The sequence below is a fragment of the Bacillus rossius genome, chromosome 8 (assembly GCF_032445375.1).
Source record: "Bacillus rossius redtenbacheri isolate Brsri chromosome 8, Brsri_v3, whole genome shotgun sequence".
NCBI classification, from domain to species: domain Eukaryota; kingdom Metazoa; phylum Arthropoda; class Insecta; order Phasmatodea; family Bacillidae; genus Bacillus; species Bacillus rossius.
In genome coordinates this window covers 70,503,895-70,519,669 of record NC_086336.1, presented here as the reverse complement: position 1 = coordinate 70,519,669, position 15,775 = coordinate 70,503,895, and the positions used below count along the sequence as shown (strand labels likewise).

At 43.8% G+C, this 15,775-nt stretch overlaps 2 protein-coding genes across 2 annotated transcripts; both read left to right on the top strand.

Moving 5' to 3' along the window:
* The first annotated feature begins 453 nt into the window (after nucleotides 1-453).
* LOC134535411 (lactosylceramide 4-alpha-galactosyltransferase-like) lies at nucleotides 454-2,226 on the top strand. The gene is made up of 3 exons (XM_063374485.1): nucleotides 454-518; nucleotides 1,504-1,714; nucleotides 1,957-2,226. Exons 1-3 carry the CDS (start codon nucleotides 454-456, stop codon nucleotides 2,224-2,226), a joined length of 546 nt encoding a protein of 181 aa, XP_063230555.1.
* A 2,248-nt stretch (nucleotides 2,227-4,474) lies between these two features.
* LOC134535344 (lactosylceramide 4-alpha-galactosyltransferase-like) lies at nucleotides 4,475-15,534 on the top strand. Its single transcript, XM_063374414.1, has 5 exons — nucleotides 4,475-4,536; nucleotides 7,322-7,590; nucleotides 7,937-8,248; nucleotides 11,552-11,762; nucleotides 12,630-15,534. The coding sequence occupies exons 1-5, from the start codon at nucleotides 4,480-4,482 to the stop codon at nucleotides 12,897-12,899; spliced, it is 1,119 nt and encodes a 372-aa protein (XP_063230484.1). The 5' UTR covers nucleotides 4,475-4,479; the 3' UTR covers nucleotides 12,900-15,534.
* Nucleotides 15,535-15,775: the final 241 nt, after the last annotated feature.

Here is a 15,775-nt window from a genome sequence, read left to right as displayed (position 1 = left end):
CGGTGGGCCTCGTCGGGCCAGCTGGAGACGTCCCTCTACCCCGTGGTGCACGCCAGCGACGTCTTCCGCGTTCTGGCGCTCTGGAAGTACGGCGGCCTCTACCTCGACCTCGACGTCATTACCTTCAGGTGAGCGTTCATCATGTGTCAGTCAGCGCTCTGGAAGTACGGCGGCCTCTACCTCAACCTCGATGTCATTACCTTCAGGTGAGCGTCCATCGTGTGTCAGTCAGCACTCTGGAAGTACGGTGGCCTCTACCTCGACCTCGACGTCATTACCTTCAGGTGAGCGTCCATCGTGTGTCAATCAGCGCTCTGGAAGTACGGCGGCCTCTACCTCGACCTCGACGTCATTACCTTCAGGTGAGCATCCATCGTGTGTCAATCAGCGCTCTGGAAGTACGGCGGCCTCTACCTCGACCTCGACGTCATTACCTTCAGGTGAGCGTTCATCATGTGTCAGTCAGCGCTCTGGAAGTACGGCGGCCTCTACCTCGACCTCGACATCATTACCTTCAGGTGAGTGTCCGTCATGTGTCAGTCAGCGCTCTGGAAGTACGGCTGCCTCTACCTCTACCTCGACGTCATTACCTTCAGGTGAGTGTCTATCATGTGTCAGCGCTCTGGAAGTCTGGCGGCCTGTACCTCGACCTCGACGTCATTACCTTCAGGTGAGTTCACGTCACTCGCATGTCACTGGCTTAGTGCACCCCAACGATGTCATCTACTCGCTGATTCTTTGAAATAATGGTGAACATCACTTTAAAACAACATCTTTACCATCAGGATTCATCACTACATGATGAAATCAAGCCAGGTTGACCCATCGCTGTTGCCCATAAGGTATATGGACACATTTACAATTAGGTTCTCATCTTCACTAGTACATGTTAGGACTGCCGACACTATAGAAGTGTGTTGGTCTCCGTACCTTGACCCTGATTTGTATAATATCTATAATTTGTCCATGAATTTAGTGGTGCGCAACAGCTAAGTCTCCCGCTTGCTAGAATTTTGGGAGCATATCTAAATATACCCCAAAAGTAACATGTAGTAGTGAACACCAGCAAAGTCTTCAGTTTCCTAGCAATCCGTAAAGGAAGTAGTCTTCATCTCTATTTAAAAGTCATTACCTTCAGATGAGCATTCATTATTTGAATACCAATCTCATGATGCAAGCACCTAATTCTTTCGATTTGTTATGCTGCAAGTATTACGGCTTCTGCTTTGATTTTGACTTATTGAGGTTAAAATTTATTTATTAAATATTTGTTACAATAGCTGCAACAACATTGAGGAACTTTAAAATGAAGAGAATATCTTTTATTTTCAGCCACTGGAATTTCAATTTTTAGCACAAAACATAATGAGAAATGTCCCTCTTTACGATATGATCCCTTTCACCTGGGTTGTTATAACCAAAGCCGTTGATCATTTTTGGATCCTCCCGACCTCTGTTGTTCCATCTCGAATGACTCGTGATTGGTCCGCGGTCTGTCCGCAGGGACGTGGGAGGGCTGGAGAACTTCGTCGCGCTGGAGAGGGACGACTCACTGAACAACGCGGTGCTGCACCTGTCGCCGCGTGGACTGGGGCACGAGCTGGCCAGTGATCTGCTGGACCGCCTGGGCAGCGACTTCCGCGGCGACTCCTGGAACTACAACGGGCCGAAGCTGCTCAACAGGGCCCTGCTCGCCAGGTGCAACGTCACCCAGGTGCGCCACTGTCTCCCAAGCGACTGCGAACAATTGGTTAAAACTATCATTGGATGTATATTTTTGTTGCAACTTCCTGCAGTGGGGAACTTCTTCAAGCTGACTGATGTTATAGAGAACCATGAAGGACTTGTTACAGCTTCTGGCTGCTGCGAATGTGTTTGACCTGATTGTGACGGGGACTTGTAAGGCTGGCTCTGGAGAACTTCCTGCGCCTCTCTGACGACAGGGACTTGTTGCAGCCACGGGAGATGAGGAAGGACCGGTGCCAGGGCTTCACGGTGCTGGGCATCCCCGCCTTCTACCCGCTGTCGTACGAGCAGTGGTGGTGGGTGTTCGAGGAGGCCCGCGCTCAGGACGTGTGGCGGGCCATCAGCGGCAGCTACGGCCTGCACACGTGGGGCAGCCTGAGCTCCGCGCGCCACGGGGTCGTCAGCAACAGGGCGGCGTTCTCGCAGTTGGTGCAGCGCTACTGCCCCAGGGTGTTCAACTACAGTGCCAGGGTCCTCTGAGGTGTCGCGTCCACGGAGACCCACTCGCCATCGCCACTGGCTCGCCCACTGGCACTGTTCACAATCAACCGCGGTTACAGTTCATCCTGGGAACTTCATACATTTATGGTTATCTTCGTAAATTTGTAGCTGCGTACCCAGTTCTAATGCTTCGGCAATGAACTAATGGAAATCATCTTGGCATGTTTACATAATCTTGAAAGTTTGCTTAGGTACATTCTCCTTACTTCCGCCTGCATATCTAAACCAGTGTTTATAACAGGACTCTTAACTCAAAACTTGGAGTATGGTGTAGTTTATAATAAGATCTAGTTATCCTAATCTACGAAGAACTGTTCTTTTTTTTTGCGGTGCATTCTTAGTTGAAAATATCATATTTTTTTGTTTTATTTTAAACAGTGTGCCGAACAGTTAAGTTTTTATGGCATGCTTATTAAGAGATACATAAATCATTCCACTACTGTCAAAAAGCAATTTATTTGCAAGCCAGCTTCCAAAATTTTGTTACACAGCAAGGTAAAATAATTCAAATTTTATAACATACAAAATTGGTGTTTTATTTTGGCAAGATGTTAAATTACAATTTTTTTTTCATCAGTGCCGCTTCTGCAACTGGAATACACCCAAATTGATAAGCCATAAAGGAATTGGAATCAATAAAAAAAGCAAAATATATTTCCCAGGTGATGTTAAACTGGGTTGTGGCTAAAACAGGTAAGAAGTACAAATATTTAACTTATTATGTAAGTCATGGGAAATGTAGAACTGTGATGTGAACCCTGTGTGTCATTGACCATGCAACATTATCTAGTATATACACTAGTATTTACTAGCAGTTTCTGAAGTATTTATGTTAATCACAAACATTTGTATGTAAATAAAATTGCGAAATTGTTTCCTGATCAAAGTAGTGTCACCATAGTAGCTAATACGAGTATGACATTAGATTGTACCAGATGCCAACCCACGGGACAGGTCTGTAGTTCTGGTCAGTTTGAGAGATGCGTTAGAAGGATTTAGGTGAACTGAAGCAAAGTGGCACTAATTTTGGTGAGAGAAACAGGAGTGCCTCGGGGAAAAGAGCTTATCACTTCGTTTCGTACTTTAAAAACTTTTATTGAATCCTTTTTTCACTATTCGCTTTCACAGACTTCTTAACTAGGCTGCCAATGATTTCAATACTTCTTCGGCTGAAGGGGTCTTTGACTCAGAATCCTCCTCGTGATCCATGGTCCAATCATCAGGAGCAGCTTAGAGGTAAAAATATTGGAACATCGGAAGTTTCTTCACGTGTTCATAAACATGCTCTCCCCCACGATGGAAATAGCTGCTCGTAAGAATCACTTCAGACAAAAGCTGTCACAGTTAATAGTCTTCAGACGTGTTTTCTGGCTGCCTCTGGCAACGTTACGCTCGACTCACATTAGAGGTCATGATCCAATCAACATGGTCAGCACATGATCCAGTGAAGGGATCGAGACCAAGAGATCCGATCAAACGACACCATGGTGCTCAAAAGTATTTTGACCATGTAATCACTATGATATTTAAAGAATTATGTACCATAGTCTACTAGCTGACTTATCGTCCTATAATGTCCAATAGTCTCCTTCCTCCTGGCGTCTTCTCTGATTCCCCTGTTCTTGTTCTTCATTACAAGAATCAACGCAATTTCGATGAAAGCACGACTACAAAACGCCGTATTCGCTCGCAGACGACAAGAGATCATGGATGTAGACCACACGCTAGCTGCGAACCGTGCTGTTCGGATTTAAATGTAGGTGCGAAACGCACGTCGTAAATCTTGACCATGGCTGGGCTAGTGTGAGTCGAACATGGTTTTCGCGAGTCTGCACGCCTGGCCGTCGAGAGGAACTAAGCACAATTTTTTGAACACCGCAATTTAAAATAATTTCAAAAACCTCGTAAACGTTCACGTGGCGATAACAGTAAATGTGATCTGAGCATATCACATAACTTGTAAGGTTTACTAGGGTTGTGTTAACAATAATGGAAACTCAACCGGACCCTTCTTGGGATCGTCCCCTCCCTCCCCCCTCAACCCTGACTGCTCTTATGGATGATGCCTCCCGTGTTTTGCGGTGCTCAGCCGACGGCGCTAGAGATTCGCGGTGTTGGTGCCCGAGGCACTCCCGCGTGGGCTGCGGGCGCCTAGTTTATCTTATCGTCGTCCCTGCCGACGTGATAGCCCCGCCGAGCTGATCAGCGCAGTCGCGCCACACCTGCGCGATCATGAGGTTCGACTCTCCTCTTCGGCGAGGCTACGTCCTGCTGGCGGCCGCCAATCAGGTGACGTGCAGCGCTGCCAACCTAGCCACTGTGTTTAATTTACTACGGATCCGCCTGACATCCCGCGAGTAGATATAAATCACGTAGCAAGGGCTAGATATTGTCATTTCGTAGTCCAAGTGCTGCTTTTGTAGTCATGTAAGAAAGATCTATGCTAAACACTTGTTGGGAATTTGTCCAAAGTAAAGGCTATACAAAGCTAGCCTTAAGAGAGGCCCGTATAGTCAGAGGTGTGTGTGTGTGTTAGTGAGGCGGGTTGATAAGGTCGACTCCCGCTGGTGCTTCTAGCGCGGTATCGCCTCTAAGCGCAAGGCTGTGGACTGGCGCGCAGTCTTCTCTTCGTGCATAGGACACCTATAATATTTGAGCGGTGATCATAACATTACATGGCGGAGAAATGATGATAAAGATGTAATACAAATCTAAGTACAAGAATCTCTACAGATTGTTTTAAGCCTAAAAATTACTCTGAAAACACGCCTTTTAGCCATTTTAACTCTTCTAAAAATACAGTTTAAAAACTTAATTCAGAAACCAACTGCTTATCGGCCATCTTATTCTTAAATGTTTTTGGTAAACAGACCCCACTCGGTTATCTTGAGCAGTTTTCAAGTATCGTTGTTTCTCCTGAAGCTCTGCGCATCCTGTAGGCGGGGGCCTTAACTAAAACGATAATGTTTTCCCTTTGTGCAAATTATTTTAACATATTGCTTACAAAGGTAAAAAAAAATGTTTAGATAAAAATATATTGCTCAGACATGTGGTGTAAGATATCATAAACGAAAATGATTGCCACTAATATTTTTCCAATAGGCAACACAAAATGGACCCAACAAAGATTTTATGAGATTTTAATACGCTTAAACAACAGCCGAAACAACCAATATTAAATATCGAGAAATTTTAGAAATTTATAGCTGTCAGTTTTTCTTTTTTGATATTATATTAGCAAAGTTTATGTGCACCTTGGTCACAAATACACCACATAGTTAGTCAGAAACAGTTGTCATTTATATTCGTCTCCCGTTTATTTGACCGTTTTTGAAACTTCAGAAGCTCTGTCTGGAATCTACTTTCATTCAAATATGTCTCCATCAGCCACAGGCAGATATTGTTGTCTGATTCACACATACTCAGGCCACACCGAGTCAACTATTATGTCTGTGTCTTTTGGTTTCGTCCTGTGCTTTTATTTATTGTTTATATATTATTGGCCTACTGCTAGTTATTTGACTGACAATAGGCAATAGGAAATGTAAATTTGAATTCATATTTAACTAACATTTTCGTGTCTCGGTTTTCACTTGCGGGTCTTTAATGCAAATGGTTAAGTTAACATTTAAAGTGTGCGTCCAGTATGAAACCAAGTCTAAGCCATGGCCTGTAGTATATCTTTATCTGGCTGAAATACATAATTTGTTTGAGAACTCTTTTAAATATTTGCGCCCAATAATAGCTTCTTTTTTTTTTTTTTTTTGCAGCTCAGTTTGTGTTTTACAAACTTTAGGCGGTGCCTTGTTCATTTCGTTTAACTTAAAATTTATTTATGAAACTGTGTTCAGGCAAAGCGAATCCTGGCCGGAATGGTTGTCACGTTGTCAGGACCTGGGCTGGACAAAGTTGACCTGGTCCGCCATGCTTGTTCAGTTACCCAAGGTTTCGCGATCACTGTAGCAAAGTTCCGGGCGCCTCCTTACTATAAGCCACAGTATGTATGCCCCAATTCTCCGACATTGTATTCATTACACCCAGCTGTTCGTATCTCATTATCACATTTTTTTACACGATCTAAAACCGAAATGAATTTTTAGAAAAGATTTACATTTGATTTCGGCACCACTGCAGGTAAATACAGGTAATGGTTCCTGGCTAAAGGCTATCCCTAGAAGCACTGAGGGATTTTTGGATGTATTAGGTAGCAAAAATAGACTCTACTAAACTTTATTTTATCGATTCAAAAAACAGGTCTTTTGACATGCCCTTGACGAATTTAATCGAGTAATAAACAAGACAAAGTTGTTGGCCCAACCATGTTCAACCTGGTCCACAATACGAGGAGCCTCTGGTATTGGTTCGGCGAGTGTGGTCACAGTAATGTCGCCCGGTTGTGTCGGGAGATGTCTGGAGACGTGTCGGGAGATGTCTGGAGACGTGTCGGGAGATGTCTGGAGACGTGACGGGAGATGTCTGGAGACGTGTCTGGAGATGTCTGGAGACGTGTCGGGAGATGTCTGGAGACGTGTCGGGAGATGTCTGGAGACGTGACGGGAGATGTCTGGAGACGTGTCTGGAGATGTCTGGAGACGTGCCGGGAGATGTCTGGAGACGTGTCGGGAGATGTCTGGTGACGTGTCGGGAGATGTCTGGAGACGTGTCTGGAGATGTCTGGAGACGTGTCGGGAGATGTCTGGAGTCGTGTCGGGAGATGTCTGGAGACATGTCGGGAGATGTCTGGAGATGTGTCGGGAGATGTCTGGAGACGTGTCGGGAGATGTCTGGAGACGTGTCGGGAGATGTCTGGAGACGTGTCGGGAGATGTCTGGAGACGTGTCGGGAGATGTCTGGAGACATGTCGGGAGATGTCTGGAGACGTGTCGGGAGATGTCTGGAGACGTGTCGGGAGATGTCTGGCGACGTGTCGGGAGATGTCTGGAGACGTGTCGGGAGATGTCTGGAGACGTGTCGGGAGATGTCTGGAGACGTGTCGGGAGATGTCTGGAGACGTGTCGGGAGATGTCTGGAGACGTGTCGGGGGATGTCGAGCAAGTGAAGGGGTTGCCTGCAGGCGGGGACCTCGCGGTGCTGCCTGCTGCTGAGGAAGACCTGCGCGCTGGTGCTGATGGCGCTGCTGCTGACCTCTCCGTACCTCGTGGTGGTGTGGCTGGAGCAGCGGGCCGAGGCCCACCTGACACTCGCCGGCAGGGGCTCCACGCACCTGCTGATAGAGCCCGCGAGGAGCGGCCGAAACGTCTTCTTCGTGGAGACCTCCTGCGCGCTCACGGGGCCCCTCTTGGGGCGCGCCAGGGACAGCCCTGTCTTCACCCTCAACAACAGGTTATTACTGCACAGCTTTATAATTGATTATTAATACCAGGGTAATTCAGTACTTGAAATTATCCTCATAAGAAAACGAATTTATGGGATATTCAACCCATACATTACATCATTCACCACACATTGAAGTATTCTTTTTACCGAATACGATACATAATCTATAGAAGGTCGTAATGGTTTTCACCAAGGATGCTAAATGATTATATTCTTATCTTTTAATTTATTTTGGATAATTTTTCCTAATCTGTGCTCGTATAGGATGTGTCTTTTCTTTTTGTTTGTTTTATTGTCGGTTTGACTGTTATTCCAGTGAGTACTTGACTGGCAGGATCTGTGTCTGTGGCAGGCAGGCGTGCGCAGTGGAGTCCGCGGCACGCGCCTACCCCCAGCACGCCGTCTACGTGCTGCACACATGCCCCGGCACCAGCCTGCAGGCGTGGAGCGACGCCAGCCGCCACGCCGTCGACTACCCCAACGTGCGGCTGGTGGAGCTGGACCCTCTGGGCTTCTTGCGCGGCACGCCTCTGGAGCGGTGGGCCTCGTCGGGCCAGCTGGAGACGTCCCTCTACCCCGTGGTGCACGCCAGCGACGTCTTCCGCGTGCTGGCGCTCTGGAAGTACGGCGGCCTCTACCTCGACCTCGACGTCATTACCTTCAGGTGAGAGTCCATCATGTGTCAGTCAGCACTCTGGAAGTACGGCGGCCTCTACTTCGACCTCGACGTCATTACCTTCAGGTGAGAGTCCATCATGTGTCAGTCAGCACTGTGGAAGTACGGCGGCCTCTACCTCGACCTCGACGTCATTACCTTCAGGTGAGAGACCATCATGTGTCAGTCAGCGCTCTGGAAGTACGGCGGCCTCTACTTCGACCTCGACGTCATTACCTTCAGGTGAGAGTCCATCATGTGTCAGTCAGCGCTGTGGAAGTACGGCGGCCTCTACCTCGACCTCGACGTCATTACCTTCAGATGAGAGTCCATCATGTGTCAGTCAGCGCTGTGGAAGTACGGCGGCATCTACCTCGACCTCGACGTCATTACCTTCAGGTGAGATCCATCATGTGTCAGTCAGCGCTGTGGAAGTACGGTGGCATCTACCTCGACCTCGACGTCATTACCTTCAGGTGAGATCCATCATGTGTCAGTCAGCGCTGTGGAAGTACGGCGGCCTCTACCTCGACCTCGACGTCATTACCTTCAGATGAGAGTCCATCATGTGTCAGTCAGCGCTCTGGAAGTACGGCGGCCTCTACCTCGACCTCGACGTCATTACCTTCAGGTGAGATCCATCATGTGTCAGTCAGCGCTATGGAAGTACGGCGGCCTCTACCTCGACCTCGACGTCATTACCTTCAGGTGAGCGTCCATCATGTGTCAGCGCTGTGGTGTACAGCAGCAAGTTTCCCGGCCTATTGACACTTCAGAAACATGATGGCCTCTTCCTGGGCGTCATCATCATTTCCTTCGTGTAGACATTTGTTCACTTCATATAGACATTTTTTCTTCAACGTGGATAAACATTGCCTTTCCTTTAACGCTGTGATACAAAACAGCAAATTATTCAGCCTTCTGGCTCTTCAGAAACACAGTATCATTTGTCTCATCCTCAGCATCATTACTTACCTTCAGATCATTGTCCATTACTTGCACACACTGATTCCCTGAAAGCGCTGCGGTTTATTTCGACCCCAGGATTATTACTTTTGTATGAATGTACTAAAAGGTAATATCTTCTACCTTCTTGTGTTCTGGAAGAAGTACAGTGGCCACCTCGATCCCAGTGTCACGTTTGCATCGTATAAGTTAATTCTGCAATTCGCAATAGTGTGGTATTCCACTATCTGGTATTTTCCATGCATCATAATCTCATACCAGTTAGTATAATCCACAAAATAAATATGCACTCCAAAAAATGTTTTGTAGCGATCTCACTGTAACTTGATGTAAGCTTTTGGACATACGCCATTGCTAAGCACTGTCCAAAAGCTTACATCAAGTCATGCACTCCCATTGCACAAATCTTTCAAAGATAATTATCTCACTGTAATTATTTTTATGTGAACACCCTCTTGCAATTAGTTCTCTTACAAGTGGGACATGTATTTGTATTTATATAAAAATTACCAATGGCCAAGCCAACCAGTTAATTGAACACATGAATTTTCGCGGTTCCTAGTAACATTTTAAGATATTATAACTGTGTACCACAATTCACTCCAAGTCTGTACTCCATACAACTATATGATTTTTCCACTCGTGTGGGTGAATAATATTTGAAAATGCATTCTTTGAAAAATTCCGAACCAATGACGAAAAATATTCAGTGGAAATTGCGGAATCCAAGTGATTATCAGATAAAAAGACGTGTCTCACAAAGGCAGCAGCCAATGGTTTTTTGACTGCTGCTCGAGTTTGTGCACAAATATAAAGACTGGTGATTCCGAAATTTTGCGAAATTTTGCGAAATTGTAGTTTTGTCGCAGATATACATTAACTGAATCCAGAAATTCTAGTTAATTTCTAAGAAAATATTTTCTGTAAAAACTATGGATATTTTAGCTCTTCAACCTCATTCACTCAAACTTCCTTAGATTGGGCGAGGTGAAGAAGTAAAAATTCCATTACAAGTCATACAGTTCAAACTCAAAATGGTTCATAAACTGTAGAAAACAATGCAAATGGCAATGATTTTGTAAGTCTGTGTCCTCCTTCATTTTAAAAAAAGGGGGTTGAACTGTAAGGGTGTAGAAACTGTAAAGTAAATAGTTTATATTAAAGCTTCGGAATAAATATCAGTTTAAAGATTTTTAAAGATGTGTATTCATTTGATAGCCACTTTGTTCCTAAATGATGACTTTGTCAAGAGTTTCCATAATGCCACTCCAGCCACTTTAATAAATTTATCTGGGCATTTCCCGATGGTGCGGGACATACCCTGTTCCCCAAGTTCCAAAATTGCAAATTTGTGAGTCTTATGTTTCACATTTGTGCATCGTTGCCTTACATCTTCTTTGCCGGTCCTAACGTGGATGAAACGGCAAGTGATGCCAACTTCAAAGGCATGGTAAGTTATCGAGACGATGATTATAAAAACAAGGTATCATATTTCCATTTTCACATTCTGGAATATTTAATGCTTGGATAAGAGTATGCACAATATTCCCGCCAAATTTGTGTTTATTTAGTCGGCCTGGTATCGGAAGATCACATTTAGCTTGAAGCATATACAACATTTCCGAACAGCCATTGAAAATATTAAGATTACATCTAACTATCGCACATACAACATTTCTTATGAAGTATTAAAAAATAAAGATCTTTCTAAAACTGCAGTTTTTGACCTTTCAAAAAGTCTTCAAGCGACTGGAGGGATAAGATTATTCGACCTTACGGCCAGCATTCTCATGTTCCCCTCCCACATATGCGCCCTATTAGGGTAGGGTGGGAGTAACTTCCAGTTCTCTTAAATTTTACATTCCATAGCTTTTAAAGGAACAGAACTGTGAGGTATCGCTCCCTGTTGTTGATCGGGAGGGTATTAGGGCTTCAGCAATGACCAGCGGCTGGGGCCACCAACCCAGCATAGTCACCGCCTCAGCCCCTTTACCACGCTCAGCTGACCAGACAGTTGGCCGTGTCCTGAGCCGTATGACTTTATCGGCACTGCTGGCACCTACATTACACTGGGACCCCTCAAAACACCCAGTGAACCCGTGGTCCAGTGGAGGTTCTATCAGACCTCTGCTAGCTGACCAGGCTAGTACCGGAGCTGTGTCGTCGCTCACCACGTCGACTCCGCAATGGGCTAGGGAACCCTTGGAACCTGCTCCAGGCGATCGGAGCACCACCACCAAGTACGAGCCCTACCCAATCAGAATCCAGGGCCTTGGAGGTAACCTCAGCGGGACACCATTCAATCTCTCATGGGGATAAGTGCAAATCTCGACTATGGCCTCGCAGGGACATGGGAGGACTGGAGAACTTCATGGCCATGGAGAGGAACGACTCGCTGAACACCGCGGTGATGCACATGTCGCCGCGTGGACTGGGACACGAGCTGGCCAGTGATCTGCTGGAACGGATGGGCAGCGACTTCCGCGGGGACGCCTGGAGCTACAACGGGCCGGAGCTGGTCACCAAGACCCTGCTCGCCCGGTGCAACGTCAGCCAGGTGCGATCCGCCAGCCCGTCACAGCAACCACGCTCCAGTAATAACAAGGCATTTGGCACGGCGGAATAACCAGAATATTTTTTTTTTGGTACAATTGAAGTGCAACTAATTGAGGAACGTTTCTCATCTGACGATTCTTCCGAATGAATATTTATACTCCTAACCGAGAAGTTAGTTGACCTGATTGACTGCAGAGAACTCCGACTGTGATGTGTGAAACTTGTAGCTCGCTGTGGCAAACATGATGCTCATGACTGACTGGGACACATTGTTTCAGAGGACTTGACAAAAGACTGATATGTGAAATTTTTTTTGCACTAAACTGACAGAGGGGAACTTGTTTCACCGTACTAACTCGGAGACTTACTAAGGATATTCGTACTTCATCTTCTGACAGTGGGAGACTTGTTTTGCCTGACTTATTATCAGACTGACAATGTGAACCTTCTTTCTCATTACTAAGAGTAAAGTTTAAGTTTTCCTTTGGGTTTTACATGTTTTTTTTCTCTCAGCCTGAGAATATCCGCCCTGTGACACCGATGCGAGAAGTTTATTGATGCCCTAATTAATTTCGATTGTGATGTTTTGCCAACCATCGAGTTGGCCAGGTTAAAATACCTACGCCTTGGTATTAACACCATGAGAACTCACACAATCGATCACCCAGAGAACATATATTCCTGATATCTTTTCAAAGATAGTTTTTGGAGGAGTGTTGCCTCTCACTGTCATTGGACGAGGATCCTTGATGGACTGGCTTGGACTACCACCACAAGTGCCTAATCATGGTCTTTCAGAGGGAACCTCACTACTTGGTGGTCAGTCCAGTAGCACTGTGTCTCACCGGTGGTGGGGGACTTGTTTCAGCCGCTGGAGATGAGGAAGGAGAAGTGCAGTGGCTTCACGGTGCTGGGCATCCCCGCCTTCTACCCGCTGCCGTACGAGCAGTGGGAGTGGGTGTTCGAGGAGGCCCGCGCTCAGGACGTGTGGCGGGCGGTCGACGGCAGCTACGGCCTGCACATGTGGAACAGCATCAGCCACTCGCGCCAGGGCCCCGTCGGCACCGGGACCGCGCTGTCGCAGCTGGTGCAGCGCTACTGTCCCAGGGTGTTCAACTACAGTGCCAGGGTCCTCTGATGCGCCAGCCTCGGCCGGGCCGCTGCTCCTACAGCTGTGCTCCGACCAACACCTCTCAGCAGCGACCGTCCTGCACACCAACATCTACCACACATCGCGCGACATGGAGGACTGATGCTTGACAGGAGAACGGAGCGGTTTATATCGGGTGGAAATGCTGAATTTTATCAACCACGTGACACTGCTCACCCTGTGAAATCATCAAAACTTTATATTTTCTGGCCAGTGAGAAATCTACTGATGCATTCACGTTATTGAGAAAAAACAAGTCAATTTTTATCTGGCCGAATTTGAAGCAGGATTGCATTAATATAAGGCGTGATAGTGTCACCACGTGATAGTTTCACCACGTGATAGTCTCACCACGTGATAGTGTCACCACGTGATAGTCTCACCACGTGATTTTCTCACCACATGATAGTGTCACCACGTGATAGTCTCACCATGTGATAGTCTCACCACGTGATAGTGTCACCACGTGATAGTCTCACCACATGATAGTCTCACCACGTGATAGTGTCACCACGTGATAGTGTCACCACGGGATAGTCTCACCACGTGATAGTCTCACCATGTGATATGTCACCATGTGATGATCTCGCCACTTAGCACAGTGACCCTACTTGGCAAATAATAATGCGAAAGCATCCATTTTGCATGTCGCAAATTATTTTTTGTAGTCTGTTTTATGCAGAATTCAGTAGAAAGGGTTTTAAAGTACGTAGTTTTTATCCATAGTCAAGTTTAATATTGATTTTTCTCCGTATTTAAATTAGTTGGAATATTGTTGGCTACCGAAATTTTAAAAAAGATGTATATTTTTTTAAGTTCTCCCATCCCATGATGTTTCAGACACGTGAATTATTTTCTGCTAGTTTTATGATATGTCTTCTGATCCCAGTAATCGAAATGAGAATACGTTAAATTATTTTAGGCTTGAATTTTTTACATTATAGCAAATTAAATAACAATAAAATAAATAAGAGTTTAATTTCTATTTAATTAAATTGTAATCAGGATCAGGTAGTGTTGAGTACTTAGCGGAACCATTTGGCCGCATAAAATTTAATAATATATTTTGCAGCAACTACATAATTTTTGATGTTAATTAAAAATGTGTCCCTTTCTTAAAAATGTAAATTTCTGTTAGGTAGATTTTGAAGAAATGCTACTTATTATAGCTGTTGCCATGTTGCGACTTCCGGAAAACTTTTATATAGTTTTTCAGTTCATGGTCTATAGACCCCAAAACCATCGTCAACTCAAAAGTTTATACACACACATACATAAAATCACATATTTTGGACACGGTAACTCCCATAATTTTTCACCAATCTTTTTCAAACTGATACATAAAATATAGTAATGTAAAATCTCGGTCGAGTTCGTTAATGGAGAAAATCCAACAAAAGGGGTGGAAATGGGGAAGGTTTATTGAAAAATATAAAAATCGCTATAAAACTCACATAACAAGACAAATATCACATCCGTTTGAAAACACGTAACTCTAATACCAAAATCTTTTGTCTTAATAAATTTTTGATACTACCAACCATATCTGAAAAGGGTGGAAAAAACAAGGGTTGGAGGTCCATATAATTCATAACTCCTTTCGTAGCCATACCATCGAGTCCGTTCAAATTTTATGTAAGAGGTTGAAAACACTATTACATTCGTTCTAATTTATTGTAAAACCCTAAATTATATTATATACAACTTTAGTCTGAAATAATTTTTTGTACAACCAACATTACTGCAAGAAGTGGGATGAACACGGTTTGAATGACAGAAAACCGCCACTACCTTAGTAGGCATACTATAAAATCCGTTAACATTGTTTGTGAACCCTAAAAAGAATATCTAAATCTTTTGTCTGAAACCATTTATGATACAACCAACAATTGCTGCGAAGGGTGGATAAAGACGGGTTGAAATGTATAGAAAAATAATAATAACTCCTTTAGTAGGCACTCCATCAAACCAGTACAAATAGTTTGTAAATTTTGTAAATATTTTCTAAAACTTTTGTCTGGAACAATTTTTGATGACACAACCCATTATTGCAAGGAGTTGAAAAAACATGGAGTTCAAATAAGAAAATAAATAAACCTTATCTACTACATGCACTATAAAATTAATTATTATATTTGTTTAACTTTCTTAATATTGTCTGAAACTTTTGTTAAAATTAATTTTTATGTAACTAACCATTACTGCAAGGGATGGAAATAACAAAGGTTGAAAGTAATTTTATTCTTTACTTTTTTACTACATAAACTACCCGTTATAATTAATTGTATGTTCCTAAAATTTATTTAAAACTTTGGCTGAAACGAATTTTGATGTAACGAATTATTACCATATAACAGTAATTGAAGTTTTTAAAATTCAAATTTTTTAGTATAAAATTCGTTTGAATTTATTTAAACCATCTTAATATTATCTTAAATCTTGGGCAAAGAAAAATTTTATACGACTATTTTATTAGTGCAAAGGATGAAAAATAGTGTTTGAAGGTCAAAAAATTACATAACTACTTTAGTAGGCATAATATGAAAATGGTTCTAAGGTATTCAATGTTGTATGCATTGAGTTAAAAACATTCTAAATATTTTCACTGCATGTAAAAAGAAAAAAAAAATGTTTAATCGATAAATTTGTAATGTTTGACAACATATAGTTGTTATGTACATTAAGTTCTTAAAATTTTCCAGAAGTTTATAGAAATTTCCAAAATATTTCCAGAAGACATAGACATTTCTATATCTACCTACGCCTGTAAGCTGTGCCGATAAGGATATTTTTATATAGTGTGATGCACTGTGATATGTTCCTACTTTGCTAATAAAAACCTTTTTACTATTTATTTTTTTCTT

Bases quoted from the DNA above. Each gene is read 5' to 3' on its own strand.
- LOC134535411 (XM_063374485.1), top strand. From the start codon at position 454: ATGTGTCAGTCAGCGCTCTGGAAGTACGGCGGCCTCTACCTCGACCTC. The intron at 519-1,503 runs GTGAGTGTCCGT...GTCTGTCCGCAG, and splicing joins CTCGACATCATTACCTTCAG to GGACGTGGGAGGGCTGGAGA. The intron at 1,715-1,956 runs GTGCGCCACTGT...GACTTGTTGCAG, and splicing joins CCAGGTGCAACGTCACCCAG to CCACGGGAGATGAGGAAGGA.
- LOC134535344 (XM_063374414.1), top strand. From the start codon at position 4,480: ATGAGGTTCGACTCTCCTCTTCGGCGAGGCTACGTCCTGCTGGCGGCC. The intron at 4,537-7,321 runs GTGACGTGCAGC...GGTTGCCTGCAG, and splicing joins TGCTGGCGGCCGCCAATCAG to GCGGGGACCTCGCGGTGCTG. The intron at 8,249-11,551 runs GTGAGAGTCCAT...ATGGCCTCGCAG, and splicing joins CTCGACGTCATTACCTTCAG to GGACATGGGAGGACTGGAGA.